This window comes from Rhodnius prolixus, unplaced genomic scaffold, assembly GCF_049639745.1.
Source record: "Rhodnius prolixus isolate KJV_2025 unplaced genomic scaffold, Rpr scaffold_6, whole genome shotgun sequence".
NCBI classification, from domain to species: domain Eukaryota; kingdom Metazoa; phylum Arthropoda; class Insecta; order Hemiptera; family Reduviidae; genus Rhodnius; species Rhodnius prolixus.
Window position 1 is genome coordinate 43,476,864 of NW_027411634.1, and position 21,844 is coordinate 43,498,707.

Consider the following 21,844-nt stretch of genomic DNA (forward strand, 5'->3'; position numbering starts at 1 on the left):
TAAAATGAACATATTGACGTCACTCTCACACTTCCTCACAAATTCAAGAAAATTTAATGTCGATTTTCTCACAAGAGAAAGTTTTATGAGTAATCACTTGACCATTTCTCTTTAATTTCACTGCAGTTGAGGCCCAGAAAAGAGTGAATATATAGATTAGGCAAACTGTGTTCTAAAACTGCTTAGGGCCACTTCTACCTGGCGGTAGCAGATTCCAAGGTACCCTACCGTCCATTTTCTGCCACCAAACTCAGAAAAGGACATAAGGTGATAAGCGAGGAAAGGCAATAAGGTGATAATCGAGGTGATAACCTAGGCTTTCTATAAAATGATTATAAAAGTATAAAAGTAAGAGGAGAACTTGAGTTCACTCATGAAAGGGCACTTCAATAAAATCTTGGGAAATTTTATAATTTAATGGCCTAGGCCTACATGGTGTAGGTGTGTATCAAGTTAGCCGGAAATCACTAGAACTTAAAGAAAACTTGAAAATCCCCAAGTGACATTTCCGGGACACCGATTTTCTTTAAAAATTTGAAATTTTATTTGTTTTGCCCTTATCAGTATATTAGACGGAAATAACTTTGTATAGAGAAGTGCCCCTTCTTCATACCGCCAATAGTGCCCTTATCTTCCCTTGGGAAAATGTAAACGTGCATTCTTCACTGCAACCTTCAATAACATGTATAGAGCGGCCCCACTAATGTCAGGTGCAACTTGCATTACCCCTGAGGATAAAAACTCACCTAAATACTGTTGAGAAAGTTCGAGGAAGAGAAGTGGATACTGGGAAGAAAAGGTAGTTACCTCATCCTCCCACTGCCCTTTCTAAATATTCTGAGCAAGATCTGTCAAAAAAGAACATGTTATTGGAGTTAACGAAAGCACAAAACTAATAGTTTGATCTAGCGGCCAGGTTTTCGTTGCTCGCACCCATGTCATACCGTTATCAACTGACGCTGCTAACCTATTCATCCGGAGAACCAAGTTTGGAAATGTTAGAGCCACTCGCAGTTGTAGCTGTTCGGACTGGTACGAGCGGCATTGCACTCTAGCCTGCGAGATCAGTTGGCAACAGTGTGGGTTGGCACCCCCCTGTATTGCTAGAGCGTCGACTGACCTTTCCCATAGCATTACCTTCTCCCTAACTTTGACCTATGTCCTCATTACGACACTAGATCAGCACCGTGAACGGTGTAATGAATTAGTTACAAATAGCTGATCATCAGCGGTTGTCACTTCACACTCTTTAATATCATGTTTGGCTAACTGGCATATATACTATTCAGTAATCAGCTGGGTAGCTAGCAGAAAAAGATTCAAAACTAACTTATTTTATTATTCTTCGCCGAAGAGCATAATATCGCGCAATGCCTTACGTTTCTTGCATAAAAACCAATTTCGTGTCCATTATGACTGATTCAAAGACAGGTCAAGGTGGGCAGCAAACATTGTCTTCACCAATTCAGGTCAGCTGCTTTCAGAGTAGTCTTTTCCCGTTCTGCATTCCAGAAGTGAGTAACAGTTTGCTTATGAAACAGGTTCTTCGAGTTTTAACTAATTGTAGACTTCTAAATACCGAAAAAAAAAACTTTTTTTCACATTTCTCTTTGTAGAGATCATCGAAAGATGGTACTCTGATTGCATCATAATAGAGTTCTCGAGGATTAATAAAATCGGCCTTCTCGTTTCCTACAACTACAAAATGTCCAGAAATTACCTGAAAAAATATATCGATTTATCTCTGCAGTTTGTCGATGATTTTCCCGCCTACAACAAAATCCTGATTTCATCATGGAGATAAGGAAATTAGAAGTCACTATTTCTGGCGGAGACAGCACCCTCGAACTTGTGTATGAAATTTTGGAATAAGCTTGTGCTAACTACGAGTAGTTTGAACCAACTACAGCCCGTCACCTACCTTCCAACAACTGCTCTACTTTAAACCGCTAACTTTCCGTTAGATTAAAACCTAATTATAACATCCGTGATAACTATGCAGAGTGGCATTCAATTCAGGGAAATAGATTTTATAGAAAAGAGATATCCAAGTTTAGGCTTCTAGAACCTTTGGAAGCCTTCGATCACGAACTGGTGATTTAAAAACTCTTGAATGTGGGTAGAAGTTCAAGTTTGATGTTTAAATTTCTTGGTAATAATTATTTTATTACCAAGCGAGAGAGTCAACCTTTAAATTCTTTTTTTATTTAATTGCTTAAATTTATTGTTTTTGCACGTTTAGAGCCACTTTACAATAAACAATAGTTCGTAATTGTTATTTTTATAGAGTCAGTTTAATTTCTGTGATGGCCGCCGTTTACAAGTCAAAGTAATTGCGTGGGCGCTGGCCTTAAGCAATGCACATACGAGTACATTATGTACATATCTACCTGTATTGATGCTGCTTGTTGTACCTACTAAGTTCAACAGTTGTTAAATTGTTAAAATAAAATTAAACAATTTCAAATTTGTGTTAATAAAAATCTTTTTTACAATTATTTGTAGGAGTGTTGAGAAACTCTCACTTCTGGCAAATTGATTTCTTCAACATTACCTTCTGGCGACTTCTTTAGTTATAATATTATACAGGTGGCAATATAGAACAAATAACAGAAAATGGCATAATTTACGGTTGTCAATAGTGGTGCTTCACACAAAGAAGAAAAATTCAGTAACATTTTCTGAAATAATTGCTGAAAGCTGAAAAAGCTTTGTGGGCGTTCACACATTCAGAACCACGCACAGATCACCAATTCATTTTATTCAGATCATTTCTTTGACTCATTTATTCAATTTAATTCCAATAACTCATTTCATCTTTTCAATACTTAAAGGGTTATAAAGGAAGTCCAGAAATGCCCAAAATAAATTTTTCTAAGATAACGTGTTAATCGGAAGTTAGAAGAACTGGATTTAAAACATTTTCTTTCTATTTTTGAAAAGTTGATCCAGCTGGGAATCCAGCCCAGTACCATTCACCGTATATTACTGATGCTCATCTTTAACTACAAGTAGAGTTACAGGATTGTTAGGATTTATTTATTAAGCACTCAATGTCTTGCGGTCTCAGCACGAGTATTATGCGCCGTTCAGTATGAGATCTGACAGAAGAAAGAAGGAAATTATTGAAATCTGAGACGTGGCTGAATGCTGATTGGTGGAGAGGAGGTGTTAGCAGCGATTGTCAGTGATGACGCGCTGCCTGAATATAACAGAGGCTGCAAACCAGCACCTACACTCAGTTACACCATGAGTGCAGTCAAGCTGACAGTGTTGGCAACAGTGGCCCTACTTGGCGTCCACATGATCGGTGCTGTAAGTATTTAAGAGTTGCAGAAGACTCCATTTTGCTTGTTTCTTGCTAGAAATACTTTTATCACCAGATCTTGTCCTATTGTTATGTTTATAGTTTGTGCTTAGAACTAATATCCCCACTCTAATTACTAATGTAACATGTTAGTTAATAAACAGAGTTGATTGTGTGCACACCTTTGCCCGTCTCTGTGAATACCCCAATTCCTTAATAATAACATGGCGCAGTCGGATTCGAATCTGTTATGAAGAATTTATTAATAGTGCCGGTTAATTATAATATTAATAAATAATAATAATACTTAATAGTGCCGGTTAATTGTATTTAAAAAAATAAATAAATAAAATAAATAATAAAATAAAGATAATTTTGTTAAACAATAAGAAAGAAGAAGATGGCTATGAGCTGTTTTGTACCACCGGCTCCATTAAGTTTGGAGGGAAACTTATTGGAAAATTGGAAGAGGTTTCGAAGTGATTTAGAAATTTTTCTAAAAGCAGCGGGATTCACGGACACTAAAACAACAGTTGGACGTGCTACGGCCATATTACTCAACTTGATAGGTGAAAAGGGTAAAGAACTTTATAAAGGATAAAGAAGAGGGCAAGTCTGAAATCTTTGAAGAAGTTCTTAAGAAATTTGAAGAGTATGTAAGCTCTCAGAAGAACCTTATAGTCTCTAGTTTTCGATTTAATAGCAGAAAACAGAAGGAACAGGAAACCTTCGATGATTTTGTCACTGAACTGAAGAAGTTAGTAAAAGATTGTGACTATGGAGCGTTGGCAGACAGACTTCTATTGGACCGGATTGTGCAGGGTGTACAAGATAACCAACTGAGGGAGAAGTATCTGCAGGAAAAGGAGCTTACCTTGGACAGAGCCATTGAGTTGGGGAGGACTACGGCCTTGAGCAGAGAACAGGCAGCCGAAATGAAACCATCGGAAGTCGACAGAATTGTAAATAGGAAGCAACCGAAGAAGACGAAAGAGAAAGTGGGTAACTATAATAAAAAAGATAATTACAAATGTAATAATAATAAAATTAATAATTTTAATTATCGGAATAATTATAAATGTAAAAAGTGTGGATCTGTTCATTCACAATAAAACTGTCCGGCTTTCGGCAAAAAATGCATTTTATGTGGAAAATTTAATCATTTTAAAATCGGGTGTTTCAAAAATAAAAAAGTAGAGTTTGTAAATGAATTAGAAAATGATGAAATTAATGATTTAAATCTGGTTGTTGATGTAATAAATAAAGTAAACAAGGTTAGCAAAATTAGCAGAGGGAATGATGGTCAGTGGACTCAAAAAATCAAATTCTTAGATAATAATGTAATAAATTTTAAATTAGATACAGGTGCGGATGTTAGTATAATCCCCTTGAGCTTATTAAAAAAGGTTAACGTGGATAAAATAAATAAATTGAAAACATGTTGTTTACAAACATTTGATGGTAATAAACTAGAAACCGTAGGGTGTATAGAACTTACTTGTTTTATTGATAAACATAAACGAACGATCTGGGATTTATTTTCTCAACTATCTTCCCTTTCTTCCACTCCTTATGGCGCAGTCGGATTCGGAATTTTTATGAAAAAATTATTAATAGTGAATAAAATCGAAAGCTAGAGACTATAAGGTTCCTCTGAGGGCTTACATACTCTTCAAATTTCTTAAGAACTTCTTCAAAGATTTCAGACTTGCCCTCTTCAAATTGGAAAGTATTATAAAGTTCCTTACCCTTTTCTCCTATCAAAGCAGAGATCTTGCAGAAACCACTAAGGCCGAGATGGGTGTACAGATTTATAAGAAAATTCTTAAAAAATGTAAATCCCAAAATTATGACCTTGACGCTGCCCTTTTGCAATATAGGGTAACCCCTATTCTTGGTAGTGAGTGGGCACCTGCTCAACTATTACAATCTAGAATTCTTAGGTCTAAGATTCCTATAAAACAGTCATTATTAAGACCGGAAGTAGTGAAAGGGTTTACGGAATTTCTGTCTAAGTATCGGAATAAAGTGGGAGATTATTATAATAGATCAACGCGACGTAGAGAAGAATTCCAAGTGAATGAGGAAATCTATTATAGAGAAGGTAAGGAGTGGAAGAAAGGGAAGATAGTTGAGAAAATAAATCCCAGATCGTTCGTTTTAATAAACGAAAATAATAACAAAATTAGAAGGAATTCCTTTCATATAAGACCTTCATATGACAGTCATGACAGCACTAATAATCAGAACAATTGTAGCGTTAGGGATGATACTCGTACAGAGACGTTGCCCAGTACAGATCCTCAAGGGGAAGGCTGACCATGAAGCCCCAGAAATATCCAAAATAGAGGATAGTATTTTGTTAAGTAGTTATTTGTATTTTTTGTATTTGAATTATGTAAAAAAAAATAAATATATTATAAATAATTAAAATAAAATAATTGAATAATAAAAATATATTGATAATAGTTAAATTGTTAAATAGTATAGTTGATATTAGTTTTGTGTTTTTCACAATTGAATTAAAGTTTATGTTAATTAAATAAAAAGATATAATTAATTTTTATTTATGGGGAAGATGTTATGTTTATAGTTTGTACTTAGAACTAATATCCCCACCCTAATTACTAATGTAACATGTTAGTTAATAAACAGAGTTGATTGTGTGCCCACCTTGGCCCGTCTCGGTGAATACCCCAATTCCTTAATAATAATAACATAATATAACAGTCAAGCTGACAGTGTTGGCAACAGTGGCCCTTCTTGGCGTCCACATGATCGGTGCTGTAAGTATTTAAGAGTTGCAGAAGACTCCATTTTGTTTGTTTCTTGCTAGAAATACTTTTATCACCAGATCTTGTCCGTCAGATTATTCTCAAGATCATCTAATCATTATCTTTTTCAGAGTCGACATTGCTTCAATTTCCAGATTTCGGAATGTAAAAGGAAGTTTTTATTATTTCAAAAGTTGTTCTTCACCCCTTTCGAACTGGAACAAAATGATTAAACCATTCATTTTTCCGCTTTTCAAGTTCTTCGCAATTCTAAAATGTTTTGCATCAAACAGCAGGAGCATTCCTAGACATTGTGGTTTTAAAAGAGGACTCGATTTTACTTGAGAATAGAGCATCTTTGAGTGGTTTTTCCGTTCAGCACACCTTTTTTTTATAAATACCTTTAGGTGAGTTTTATTACCATGAAAGGAAACTGAAATTCTTTTAATTCTTGGAAATAAACGGAAACATTCTCTAAGATTGCTGAAATATTTTGAATTAAGTGAATTTAGAGAGGACGATACTATTTCATCTAGCAAACTGTTCACTTCAGGTGCAACTGTTTTTCTTTTTGGCATCGACAAAGCCATTCTCTACTCGTGCATGGATGGTGATATCCATTTCGGAAGTAGAATGGAGCCGATGGATATTGGGAAAAACTTGCAGTCGCATTCAATAGGCAGTGACATGCTGGAACTATCCTATCTTTCTGCTGCGATTGGATGTACTCTTGGATTGTATGTTACCTCCACCCTTGGGCCTGGCAGATGATAGCCTTTGTATGATAGCCTTTAGAAGGAGGAAACGGCACTGCACGTGTTATGTCAGTGTGAGGGGCTTGTCTGGCTAAGGATGTTACTTCTCGGGGAGGAAAAACAAGGCTTGAGAGCTTTACCCAAGAGCCGCTCTCCAGAATTGAGAGTCTGATTAAACGGACGGGTCTGGTGGGCGAGCTCTAGAGTGAGGGAGCCACAATAGATCCAAAGGGGTCGCAGTGGCAAAGGCCTTAAGAGCCACCCTATTAGAATCTTAATTTTACGCCCACCCTGCCTACACTTCAATTTTGCTTCTTTTCCTTATTTCTAATTAATAAAGAAATACTAGTACCCGCACTTAAAAGAACACTTTTTTAGTATCACTATTACGATGTAAATTTACTGAAGGGCTGTTGGTATTCAAAAAGTAGATTACACAAAGTAATTTTTACAATTTAATTTATTTTGTTAGCAAAATCAGCGAGCGAGTACGATTTACCACTCAATGGTGCCCTCGTTGCTAATCTTTTTGCCATTTAAGTATTGTGTTCGGTTATGTTAGCAAAATCAGCGAGCGAGTACGATTTACCACTCAATGGTGCCCTCGTTGCTAATCTTTTTGCCATTTAAGTATTGTGTTCGGTTATATTAGCAAAATCAGCGAGCGAGTACGATTTACCACTCAATGGTGCCCTCGTTGCTAATCTTTTTGCCATTTAAGTATTGTGTTCGGTTAAATTAGCAAAATCAGCGAGCGAGTACGATTTACCACTCAATGGTGCCCTCGTTGCTAATCTTTTTGCCATTTAAGTATTGTGTTCGGTTATGTTAGCAACATCAGCGAGCGAGTACGATTTACCACTCAATGGTGCCCTCGTTGCTAATCTTTTTGCCATTTAAGTATTGTGTTCGGTTATGTTAGCAAAAAAAATTATACTTTTCTAATAATTAAAATGAAAATCTTTGGTAATGACAATAACGTTATAACGATGTAGAGATACATATATTGCTGCATTTTACTGATAGCCAGGTTCTGTATTTTGGTGTTGATTGATTTTACTAGTTGGAATATGTCATTAAACTCCTTTATAATAGCTTCCAGTCAGTTGAAAATTTATTTCAGTGTAACATCTAAGTAACTTCAGTATTAATTATTTTCTTTTTAATCTGCCTTAATTTTTTTGGGCGGGGCGGAATCACTTTTTTTAAAAATAGGGATTTGAATCAACTCGTTCCACCATCGGATTCGTTCCAGTGACCGAGTCCCTCAAATAGCCCATCACTAGTTAGTACTGTTCCATTAGTTATGTGAGGGAATAGAATAATACGTGCGCGTCAATTTGAATACACATCTATCTACTTCATCGCCTCTACATTTTATTAACGCATCATTTTTCCACCTGAATAGTTGGTATCTGTGATTGAGTTTTACTGGAAATGCAGGTTAACTATTCATTAGTAGAACTTTGGTCCTGCCTTCCAGTCTGAAGAATGCTTATTGTAACCATGTTGACAGTCGGTATTCGACATATTGGGAGACACCACAAGAATTGAGAACCTTGAAGACAAAAATTTGAAAAGGACTGTCGCCAATGTTGTGTCCACACAAAAAAGCAACATGGAAATTATCAGAATAACCAGCGGTAAAATACAGGTACAGTTAATAGTTTACAATACTGCCGATTATCTGTGTTCTTAACAGAACGAACAATATTCTGTGACTGTGTTGATTGCAGGTAGGTCACGGCAAGAAGTACATTATAAAGTTCATAGGAAGAGTCCGCCCCTCGAATGAATGGCAATTCTACTACCTCTCCTACGTACTGCGGCCTTGGTTATCAGACAATCCACAAGATGTAGAATTTAAGCCTTTGCCATATGGAAAGTCCAGAAATTTTAAATAACTATAATGATTTCTCCAGAACCTCATTTCATCTTAAAGCAGCGTTGTAACAGTAGTCCTTACCGTTATACTCTCCTTTATTTCCTTATCTCTCCTGCAATATCTAGGTATTTCAAAATTTGTATAATATAATTATGTTATAACATCGGGGAGAAAAATATTTGCAAAATGTTGCAAGAATAACGTTTCAATCTGTAATTTATTATCTTTTATTGGTTTATTTATCTCTCATTTTATTTGGATTTTTATTTGTATTTCAAAAATTTCATTTATATTGTTTTTAATTTTAGTTTTAAAAAAAATTAGTAATTTATTTGATTGTGCCTCAATAATATGAACTGAAACATCTGTTTAATCATGAATTGGTAATTTCATTTCAAATTTCTATTTGAGTTGAAGAGAAAAATCAAGCTACAGTTTCAGTCTCAAGAGCGCTAAATTTAATGTTAACTAAAATAAAAGACGATGTTACCCAAAAATTAATTTTAGTTTGTGTTTGATTAATTCAAGTTTCAATTAGAGCAAGTCTCAATACAACCTTCTTAATTTTCTGGGACGGTCTGGCGTGAAGCATATGGTGGCAATATTATGCCGCAGAACTTTATTTCTGTTCAACTAAAGAGGGCTACGTACATAGGTTTAAACTAATTGAGCTGAATTGAGTTCATATGTTGAGCTCGGCTATCGGTAACCAATCGAAATGCACACATGTTCAGAGTTTAGCCACAAATTAATGGAAAAACTCTGTTACATTCACTCACACTATTTCTTATCGCAGTTGACATAAACAAATTGAAACTTACAATTTGTACTAAAAATTAGTTCGCTCAATGAGAGTGTTATTAAAAAGGGCCAAGTTTTGGTCGAAATAATGGCGAGGTTTAGGCTTATTTGTACATAACATTCCTTCACTTTTAACGAATTGGAGATTGAACCAGAGTGTAATTGTTTTTGTTGGTTCTATATTTAATGTAACTGAAAAAAATTATAGATTTGAATTGTTTAACATTTCATATTTTTCAGAAATTATGTATTATCAGCTAGTTCCCAACATTTCATTTATACTTCATTGATATCATTTAAGTAATTTTACTACATTAACCAGGTATCCAATTAAAAGTTGTTTTTGGCGATCTATTTGTTGAGGAACACATCATACGTGTTTACCATTATAAATCCCAATAAAGAGACTTTGAATCTAAACTCCTTATTACAACTAACTTGATGCCACTTCCTATCAAAAAATATTTACTCACATTTATTAGACAATTTTTCCCAAAAGAATGGTTTTCCAATTCGTTGTGGCATCATTTTAAAATATTTTCCCTCAAGTAGTCACAATTTCATTATTATTATTTATCTAGAACTTTTCAAATCACTGAAAATTAATACTCTGGTAATTTCGCAAAAAAAACTAATTATTTAGTATTCCTGGGACACGTAGTTAATGGAATATCATTGGAGCCATTTTTGGTGATAATCGAGGAAAAGTGAAGAGCGAGGAAAGATAATAAGGTGATGATCGAGGAATGTTGATAAGGTGATGAGTAAGAGAAAGGCGAAAACGTGATGATGAGCTTGGAAAGGCGATAATTGAATTAGTGAGAAAAGGTGATAAGCCTAAAAATATAGTGCGAACCCTCACAAAACTCGCTCGTAATACTCTATTTTCAAGATTCTAACTTACGAATTTTTTTGAAATTTCGAAAGCTTGAGTCATTATGTTTTAATTAAACAACTCGAAAATCTAACTAATGAATTATTACTTTTACGTTCTCAATTCTGTCGGCAAGAAAATTAATGACAATTTAAAAAAAAAAATAATGATTTTGATATGATAAGACATTCATAAAATAGAAGCTAAGTATTCAGAAAAACTATTTGAATTAGATTTTTCTGGAGATGAATGTGATACTGAGAGAGATACGTCGGAGGCGAGTAAAGAAGTACATTCTGACTGAAGAAAAACAAAGTTAAACTTATTTCATCGCTGCAGATGTCAATGCATTCTTTTTTAGCAAGTTAAAAGTTACAAAAATCTCTCAGCGTCTACACAACCATTCCAGATAATTACCGAGGTTTATCACTTCTAAATTCTATTACTCAGCAGAATAGCTAATTGGGTATTCATACTGTAATCCCCTCTCAGAAGTGCAAGGCGGTTTTAGAAGTGGTATAGTAGCCTATATTTTCAGTGTGGTAACAATAATTACATTAATGAATTTGTATAATTTAATGTAATTTACAAAGTGATTTACCTAATTGTCAATGTAATATTTTACATCTGCTCATGAACTGAGTGAGATCGGTTTTGTTTGGTTGTGAGGAGGGTTGTGATGCTAATTGTCAAAAGGATGTAGAAGTATTTTGTAGTAAGTTGGCGTATATGTATGTTGTTTAAATTGTTCGTTTCAGTTTTGAAATTTAGACTATTTTTTGGATTTTATATGTACATCATTTCTGTTACTTTCCTTTTCTGTGTGTTGGTTGCTCATTTAAGTATCTTTGTGTTTAGGAAATCGAAATTGGAATGATTTCCTGTGCTATGTAAGGAAAAGTGCTGTGGTGTTCTTTTTTAGTTTAGTGTTGTAAGAGTGTTGGTATAGTATTTTTTTTAAGCACTGTGATGTTTCACCTATATATTTTTGTGGCAGTCTTTACATTATATTAAAACTGTCCGGTAGGACAGTTGTATAAGGGTTGATCGTCAAAAAGTGCACGAAAAAGCGTAACGTTGAAAAACACCCAACTTTGACAATTTTTTTCTCTTTTTCTATAAAAGATAAAATTCCCAAATTTTCTTTAAAATGTAGGGCAAATCCTCCTTTATGACTGTAATTTTTTTTGCAACAACCCAGATATAATAGATTTTGAGAAAAAAGTTGCTGAAAACGGGCAAAAACGGCATTTTCAAAAATTCTTCTTCTTCTTCTTGTTGTTGTTGTTACCTTTTTTGTAAACCGCGTAGCGCCTAAACGCGTGAACCGATTTTCATGAATGAGGTGTCATTCGATTCGGAATTTTATGTAGATGTGCCTTTTGGGGGTCTCGACGCTGTACATCGAATGGGAGAGGAGTTAGCCCCCTTTATGTAAGGCCCCCTCCAAAATTATTATTACTAATTACTCTGTAAATCTTGGCCCGATTTTGATAAAATTTGGTAGGATGATAGGGTTAGAACTCCCCTACGTAACATTACAGCGACGATCTGCTCTTACACTTGTTAAGGGGAAGTATAGCAATCGTTTCAAATTAACAACACGTGAACCTATTTTCATAAATGAAGGGTCATTCGAATCGAAATTTTTTACAGATTTGCACTTTAAAAGTCTCGACGCTAAGCCTCATAAGGCTGGAAACATAGTGGAGCGGCGGGCAAAGCGGCGCTGATAGCGAAGAGCGAAGCGGCGAAATCAAACACAAGTAAACATATGGGACCGCGCATAGTGGCGAGCAAAGCGAAGATAGAGCAACTCTATCTATTTCTAGTTTTTGTTTTTGCCGCTTTGCTCTTCGCTATCATCGCCGCTTTGCCCGCCGCTCCACTATGTTTCCAGCCTAAGGAGGGGAGTTTGCCCCACACTTTCTAAAACTATTATTACCAATATTTCTATAACGCTTAGTCTGATTTTAATAAAATTTAGCACGAAGAAGTGATTAAAGCTCCTCTACGTTGCAGTGAAGTGCCATCATGCTCTTACACCGACTAAGAGGAAGTACTGCAATCGTTAAAATTTTCAACGGGTGAATCGATTTACATTAATGAATTGTCGTTCGATTCAAAATCTTTGCCTCTTTGCCTTTTAGGAAGAAGTACTGTAATCGCAGTTTATTTTTCTTACTCCTCTAAAAAGGAAGTACTGAAATCGCAGTTTAATTTTGCTATTTATGTACAAATACCTTCCTATTTTATTCAAAAACGCTTTCTCAAAAAAATTGTTATTAAGGGTGGTTTGGGGACCGTAACTATAATCATTCTTTAAAAAGATCACTCCAGTGGTAGTTACGGTTCCTACTTAACATCTTATCAGGTTATAACGATAGAATTGCTAATTCCAAATTTAAAAAAAATCTGTAAAGCAGATATGTAACTTTGCAGAATAGACAAAAAGAAAAATCTGTTCAAAAGGTACAAAAATCTCCTTAACAAAAACTTACAGTTTAAAAAGTTAAGTAAAAGGGTTGATTGAACGCCAAAAGGTACACAAATCAGCAAGTACCCAAAATTTCACTTATACTTCATTGATATTATTTAAGTAATTTTACTGCATTAATTTTCATTCATATTTTTTAAAATTTATTAGATGTCACAGACCCTTATGCTGGCCAGTTCATTCATTATATTTTTTTGTTATAATTTTGATAAAATGTATAATTTATCTTCGTTATTAAATAGGTACTTTATTTTAACTCTATTCCAAATTATTCTTCTGATTTATCTTTAATATGCCCTTTATTTTGAGTAGTCACATATACATGCATGTTAAAGTAGAAAAAGACAGTTAGAGTCGGCTACTGTTTAAATTTGAATCAATATTTTTGGATTAAAACAATATTTTAGTCTTGAATTCGTCTTACCGAAATATTCGTGAGCACAAATAACACACAGTTAATAACAAGTAGATTATTCAACAATAATTATTCATTTCTCAATTGTAATTTAATTTAGTCCCCCTAATTTTATTTATAGTAAAATACTGGAATAATTAGCTGTCCTAAAAATAAGCATATCTTATTTTTTTTATATTACACATATACAACATTGTGGGAAGAAAACTTAGATTGAGAATGTAATTGAAGAAAACCATATTATTTACGATAAAGCCAGATTAATAATAGACGTTTGACTACTACATAAAATGACAATTACTGTAATCGAAGAATGAACTTAAACCGACGATTTTTATTTAAAAATACAAATAAATAAATTAAATAAACAAAATCATTAATATAGGTTGGTGTGAGAATTTTTTAAAAAAAGTATTTGAATTTTTTAGCCTCATATTTTTTTTAATTTTTTTTATAACGTTTATCTTTCTAACCTGTAATTAATAGTTTGATTGTTATATATAAAATAGATATTATAGTCAATCTACAGTGCTACTTGAACAAATATTTTGTAGATGAAAATGGCCAGCATAAGGGTCTGTGACATCTAATAAATTTTAAAAAATATGAATGAAAATTGATGCAGTAAAATTACTTAAATAATATCAATGAAGTATAAATGAAATTTTGGGTACTTGCTGATTTGTGTACCTTTTGGCGTTCAATCAACCCTTATACTTAACTTTTTAAACTGTAAGTTTTCGTTAAGGAGATTTACTATATAAGGTTTGATTTTTTGTCTTTTTCAGTCCGGTTCTTTAGATTCGAGAAGAATTGTCTTATTATTACTATTTTTTTTTTTGTTTTTGGTAGTGATTATTGTGTTTGAGTTTTGTAGTAATGTTGTGAATTTGTTTGTGAGTGGTTGTACATATGGTAGTGAGGTATGTATATTTTGTTGGTTCTATGGATAGGTTGGTGTCGTGCGTTTGTTGGTTTCTTTTACTTGATGATGATGATGATGATGAGTTGAGAGAATTAATTAATTAATAGTTAATTAATAGGAGAGCGAACATTACTTTGAAATGAGAGTCTTAAGAGATGTCATACTTCCACTACTTTTCAAAAAGTTTTTTGGTTTTATTTGTCTAGAGTCTAGGACGAGGGGAAATATTAAACATGAAATTAAAGGCCTTCATTCGTGCAAGCTTTTCAAGAAAACCATTGTAATCGCTGTTTAGTGATACAGGCCTCGCACTCAGACCAACTTGAAAAAACCTCGTTTCTGAATACTGGAGCCACAAGATTGCTGAAAGTAGGAGATATCAAAAATTATTTAAAAATGAGAATTAATAATAAAATTATTAAGTTCTCTTTTAAAAGGTGAAGAATCTAAAGAAGACATTGTGGCTTAAAAAGAGGAAGGAGTAACAGTTGATGGATGAATAAGATGGCAAGGAACATCAAGAACCCAATCTATTATCCACATTTGAGTGTCTTATACTATCTCTTCTATTACATCTCTCTCACCTGATGTGGGCTAACCTTCACACTTAAACCAGCATCCCTTGCATGCAGTCAAACAGAAATATGATAAGAGCTCATGATTCCGCCACTCTTCTATAACAGTTCTATGTTCTCCACTTTTTTTCAGAGACAGAATTCTTACCAACATCTTCTTATGTTTTGCATAAATAGTTGGAGGAAGTAACCTGAATAGATTACAAGATGAGAACTCCAAACCTTATTTTAGGTAATTTCGCATTTAAAGTTTCCTTAAACTTAGTATTTTTAAAAAGTTTTTCTGCGAAAATCTGGTTATAACATTCACACGACTATCTTACCGCAAGTTATTTTATGAATTTCTTCAGAACGTTGAATTAAATCTAAGATAGTTGACTTCGGTGTTCTACTTGTTCGCCGTCTTATCAGAAAGTGACGTTAGTGCTCTCCTAGAAAACTCCTTCTATCAATACACGCCCCCCCAAGCCAAAATATCGGACGTTAGTCCAAATTGCAAGTGAAGCTCATAGGCGACTACAACTTCGAGAAAATCATTTTGGTGGACTGACAATCTACCTAATCGAAATTTTGGGAGGTTTTTAAAAAAATGATTATAAAAGTATAAAAGTAAGAGGAGAACTTAACTTCACTCATGAAAGGGCACTTCAATAAAATCTTGGGAAATTTTATAATTTAATGGCCTAGGCCTACATGGTGTAGGTGTATATCAAGTTAGCCGGAAATCTCTAGAAATTTAAGAAAACTTGAAAATCCCCAAGTGACATTTCCGGGACACCGATTTTCTTTAAAAATTTGAAATTTTATTTGTTTTGCCCTAATCAGTATATTAGACGGAAATGACTTTGTATAGAGAAGTGCCCCGACTGATTAATTCTTCTAATGAGAACCCGTATTCTGAACTCAACTTCTCCCATTCTCTGTAAAAAAATATTTTTTTCTCAATTATTTCATTTATTAGAATTTTTGGGTACCTATTAGGTGGTAATTGTTGGCATCGATAGATGTAATTTAGATGGTTTTTAACAGTATACAGAAAGGTGGGCATTAGATTTGTTTCTAAATATAAAATAAAATCCGGGGTATTTAATGGCAGATTGTAAGCTTTTTTAATAAAATATTTAAACAATATTTCAACTTTATCGTATCTACTGCAACCCCAAACTTGAGACCCATAACACAAAATAGCCCGCGAGACTGCATTATATATTTGCAATTTTGAAGAGAACGGTATCTTTTTACTATTTATAATATTATTGAAGGTATTGAGGGCAAATTTGGCCTTTGAACATCTTTCACTAAAATGCTCTTCTAAATTCAATGTCGATGTGAGGGTTAATCCCAAATACTTATATTGTCTCACTACGTCTATCTTCTGCTTGTTGAACCACCACACTTCACTTCCGGCCGGCCTACCCCCGTTTCTAAATACCACGATCTTCGATTTGGACAAATTAACTTTTAGGTTCCACATAAAGCAATACTTTTCAAACGAGTCTATCATATTCCGAAGCGATACTTTGTCAGTGGCTAACAATACGAGATCGTCAGCATAGGCCAAAATTTTAATAAGGGTATTTTTCACTTGAACCCCCCCGTCCATACAATTTTCAATGTCAGATAAGAAGAGAGAAAATAGAAGAGGGGACAACAAACAGCCCTGCTTAACTCCCATCTCCGTCCTAAAGCTCTCCGACAATCCATTACGGCACCAAACAGACGCGAATGTTCCTGTATAGAGATTCCTCAGAATATTTAAAAATTTACTGGAGACTCCAAGACAGGATAATTTATAAAATAATGCATGGCGGTCTATATGATCAAAGGCTGCCGAAAAATCAATAAAGAAAGCATAGACTTTTTGCCGTTTTCTATGTAACCTTAATTTAATTATACTCATTAAAGTCATTATGTGGTCAACCGTAGAATACGTTCTCCTAAAGCCTGCCTGAAATTCTCCTATTAAATTCTGTTCATCTACCCATTTGACCAATCTGTCCAATAGAAGGCCGGTGAACAATTTAGCGATTGTATTGCAAAAGGAAATACCCCTATAACTACTTACTTCGCTCGCACTACCTTTTTTATATAAAGGGAAGATGATCGAGTCTTTAAAACAGTCAGGTACTCGGCCCTTTTCATAAAATATATTAAATAAATGCAATATTTTATCTAAACAGTTGTCCGGACTATTTATGTAGAACTCGTAAGGAATCCTATCCCTACCGGGGGCCTTATTGTTTTTGGCCGTACCAAGTACGTACATCAGTTCAGATTTGAGAAAAGGCGCATCTAAAAAGACATTTGTTACGAATGGGGCAGCATAATTCATTTTATTTGAATCAATAGAGGGGTTCAATAAACACTTGAAATGATTAATCCATTCTGCTACTTTGATACTAGTATCTAACTGAAATTTTTTAACTTTAAAAGAACGGACCAATTTCCAAAAGTCTTTACTATCCCTAACTTCTTTGAATTTATTAACAGCCAGAAGTGTGTGATCTCTTTTTTTTGACCTACATATATTCTTAAAAAGACTACAGGTTTTCAAATAAATAAATTTAATAGTATCAGAATTAGTTTTTCTGTACAATTTGAGCAATCTAAAGGCACGAGAACGAGCCGACCAGCATTCCCTGTCAAACCAGGGTTGCTTATAAAATCTTTTATTATTTTTTGGGGAAGCTAACAAGTTGTGTGAGGAAGCATATTTTAGGATTAGATCTGTTATTTTGTTTAAATCTCTTTGTGGATCATCTAAGTTATATCCAATTTCATTAGTCATCCTTTCCAGTACGAAATTATAATCGTCTTTTAATTTTGAGTGCCAAATCAATTTTGGAAGAAGTGGTAAGATCTCTTTTTCTTTTATCCCCTCCATTTGTAAACTAATAGTTATTGGGCAATTAATCAGTCGGAAAGCCAAAATTCAAGACATTTTAGTAAAGATTAGAACAAAATTAATAAATGAATTTAAAATAAAAGCCCAGAATAGTCAACACTATCCAATATATAAAGAATTAAATTTAGAATGTAATCTTTTATACAAAACGCTAGATTGCCAAACCGTGAGCTGGATAATTAAATGTAGGGGGGAATTATTATATTTAAATAAATACTCTTTAGGTGCTAGAATTAAATTATGCTCATTGTGTAATCTTGATGAAAGAATTGAGGATGTTTTTCATTTCATAGCTATTTGCCCAATCCTTCGAGAATTTAGAGTTCAATACTTTAATAAAAAACTGTTTACGTATGATGAATTTATAACAATTTTAAATGGAAATAATTGGACGAATTTGGTTAAATATTGTAAACGGGCCTGGGCATATAGATACATGTTAGTGAGTGAATTCAACTATTAGAGGCCAAAGATTAGTTCTGTTTAAATCTCTGAAATATTATGTTTGCGTGTTTTTTCGTTAAATATTCTTTTCACTTTAATTTTAAAAAACTTCTGTTTCATGTCTACAATTGTTTTTTTTTTATTTTTCTTTTTTTTTTTCTTCTCTCCTTGTCATTTTGTTTTGCTTTTTCATTCCTCTGTTTTTCTTATTTATTTAGGTATTTATTTGTTTCCTTTGGTTTTTATTTAAATATTTATTTATTTAATTATTTATTTTGTTAGAAAATTGAATTTAAAAAAAATAGATCATATTAAAGAAGTTTATTTGCAAGACAACTCTCAGACGGTCGTCATGACCATGAGTATGTCCGTCGCCAGAAAATTTGTATTTCGTTTAATCTGTGTAATAATTTAATAAAGACTTTATTATTATTATTATTATTATTATTGTTATTATTATAGAGAAGTGTCCCTTCTTCCTACCGCCAATAGTGCCCTTATCTTCCCTTGGGAAAATGTTGTAAACGTGTATTCTTCACTGCAACCTTCAATAACATGTATAGAGCGGCCCCACTAATGTCAGGTGCAACTTGCATTACCCCTGAGGATAAACACTCACCTAAATACTGTTGAGAAAGTTCGAGGAAGAGAAGTGGATACTGGGAAGAAAAGGTAGTTACCTCATCCTCCCACTGCCCTTTCTAAATATTCTGAGCAAGATCTGTCAAAAAAGAACATGTTATTGGAGTTAACGAAAGCACAAAACTAATAGTTTGATCTAGCGGCCAGGTTTTCGTTGCTCGCACCCATGTCATACCGTTATCAACTGACGCTGCTAACCTATTCATCCGGAGAACCAAGTTTGGAAATGTTAGAGCCACTCGCAGTTGTAGCTGTTCGGACAGGTACGAGCGGCATTGCACTCTAGCCTGCGAGATCAGTTGGCAACAGTGTGGGTTGGCACCCCCCTGTATTGCTAGAGTGTCGACTGACCTTTCCCATAGCATTACCTTCTCCCTAACTTTGACTTACGTCCTCATTACGAAACTAGATCAGCACCGTGAACGGTGTAATGAATTAGTTTTAATTAGGTCTAATAAAATCGGCCTTCTCGTTTCCTACAACTACAAAATGTCCAGAAATTACCTGAAAAAATATATCGATTTATCTCTGCAGTTTGTCGATGATTTTCCCGCCTACAATAAAATCCTGATTTCATCATGGAGATAAGGAAATTAGAAGTCACTATTTCTGGCGGAGACAGCACCCTCGAACTTGTGTATGAAATTTTGGAATAAGCTTGTGCTAACTACGAGTAGTTTGAACTAACTACAGCACGTCACCTACCTTCCAACAACTGCTCTACTTTAAACCGCTAACTTTCCGTTAGATTAAAACCTAATTATAACATCTGTGATAACTATGCAGAGTGGCATTCAATTCAGGGAAATAGATTTTATAGAAAAGAGATATCCAAGTTTAGGCTTCTAGAACCTTTGGAAACCTTCGATCACGAACTGGTGATTTAAAAACTCTTGAATGTGGGTAGAAGTTCAAGTTTGATGTTTAAATTTCTTGGTAATAATTATTTTATTACCAAGCGAGAGAGTCAACCTTTAAATTCTTTTTTTATTTAATTGCTTAAATTTATTGTTTTTGCACGTTTAGAGCCACTTTACAATAAACAATAGTTCGTAATTGTTATTTTTATAGAGTCAGTTTAATTTCTGTTACGGCCGCCGTTCACAAGTCAAAGTAATTGCGTGGGCGCTGGCCTTAAGCAATGCACATACGAGTACATTATGTACATATCTACCTGTATTGATGCTGCTTGTTGTACCTACTAAGTTCAACAATTGTTAAATTGTTAAAATAAAGTAAAACAATTGTCAAATTTGCGTTAATAAAAATTTTTTTTTTAATTATTATTTTTAGGTGTGTTGAGAAACTCTCACTTCTGGCAAATTGATTTTCTTCAACACTACTATCTGGCGACTTCTTTAGTTCTAACATTATACAGGTGGCAATATAGAACAAATAACAGAAAATGGCACAATTTACGGTTGTCAATAGTGGTGCTTCACAAAAAGAAGAAAAATTAAAGAAAAATTCAGTAACATTTTCTGAAATAATTGCTGAAAGCTGAAATAGCTTTGTGGATGTTCACACATTCAGAACATTCATTTTTGAAAAGTTGATCCAGCTGGAAATCCAGCCCAGTACCATAATTCACCGTACATTTCTGATGCTCATCTTTAACTACAAGTAGAGTTTTACGATTGTCAGGATTTATTTATTAAGCACTCAATGTCTTCCGTCTGAAGTGTTCAAATCGATCTGCTTGAAACTGGACAAAGACGGTCAGCAACAGAAATTTGAGCACTTAATGCTTCGTAAACACTGATTATTGTTAGGTTGGGAAGCATTCCAACAAGTGCATAGCAGATGCTGTCAATAAATCTTTTCTGCCACTTTTATATAAATCTATGGGATAGAGAGAGATAAAGAAAACAAACTAACGCTTCATGAAGTCTCTTATATATTTAGTTGATATTTGTTTCGCCAGATATACCTAAACGTAAAACTAACCTAGACTCATTCCAATTTCCTCCTCTTTCTGGCTCATAAACCCAGTTGTGGGTCTGGACCTGCTCATGATGTTTCCACCAGGTCGTCCCTATCACCCATTCTCTTATTAACAATTCTTTGTTAACTCTACTCTCATAGGACATCCGTTAGTTCAATTTTCTTTGTCTGTACACTTGTCTTGTCTTAACACTTGGGCATCTTAACATTTTGACCTGCCTATGCCGGTATAACTTAACAGCTTGACCTGCACATTCATGCCGTCCTCCCCTCCGCACTTTCCTCCCATTCCTTACCTTCTGCCAACCCATTCTACATATGAATAATTTAAGGGCGAAGCACGACATCCGAGGTCTTCTCGCGTCCTCTCTTCTCCGGCCTTTATCAACAGTCAGCTTGTAAGTAGTTCCAAGAAGAGAAATCTTAGGGCCGGCAGCTAGATTTAAAGCGAGATGTCCGGAATGCAGTGTACATCCACTGTAAATAAATGAATTGATTGATGTCAGAATCGCAAATGGTATTTTTAAACTAAAGGTTAGGTGTGTCACCAGATTTATTTATCCATTAACTAAGAGCGAGAGTAGAAAGGCTTTTATATTGCGCCAGAACATCTGGGATCGCTGTGAAAGAAATGGCCTAAAACTGATAAGATAGAGGTTGACAATTCCAAGTTCGCTGTTTAAAGATAATGCAGGAAATACTGCCTACAGTAAATTAACTTATCAATATACTGTCTGGAAATTGATAAGCTGATAACGCCTAAGTGAACATGTTGCACGATCGCTTGTGCGGATGCTGCCACTGATAATAGATTAGTAATTTTTCCATTCACAAAGGACGGATCAGCCAGTGACTAAAAGGCAGAACAATTTCTTGAGTGAAGGCCTAGGACAGAAGTGAAGAGGCGCCGTCTTACCTCTGTTCTATTAGAGTCATGTGACATGTATGACGTCATGTCTAACTTTAATTATCTCACTGGAATGAGAAGTGTTTTTCCAGGATTTCCTAATTTGTTTGGAAAAGGGTTCTAATGATTTTCTTATTCCTTGTTTTGGCCCTAGAAACTCGTAAATCTGCAGACATCTAGGCCTATTCCACTTG

At 34.4% G+C, this 21,844-nt stretch overlaps 2 protein-coding genes and 1 pseudogene across 4 annotated transcripts in view; all 3 read left to right on the forward strand.

Moving 5' to 3' along the window:
- The window catches only part of Trpgamma (Transient receptor potential cation channel gamma), a 141,536-nt gene that overhangs the window by 22,987 nt on the left and 96,705 nt on the right, over positions 1-21,844 (forward strand). The window lies entirely within an intron of this gene.
- On the forward strand, positions 2,720-9,222 carry LOC141460192 (cystatin Pr17a-like). Of its 2 annotated transcripts, none has more exons than XM_074139951.1 (3): positions 2,720-3,315; positions 8,353-8,490; positions 8,573-9,222. In XM_074139951.1, exons 1-3 carry the CDS (start codon positions 3,148-3,150, stop codon positions 8,738-8,740), a joined length of 474 nt encoding a protein of 157 aa, XP_073996052.1. In that variant the 5' UTR covers positions 2,720-3,147; the 3' UTR covers positions 8,741-9,222. The 2 variants fall into 2 exon arrangements, with proteins under 2 accessions (XP_073996052.1, XP_073996053.1); XM_074139952.1 differs by lacking the exon at positions 2,720-3,315 and adding an exon at positions 6,067-6,093.
- LOC141460196 (uncharacterized) lies at positions 3,322-4,670 on the forward strand (annotated as a pseudogene).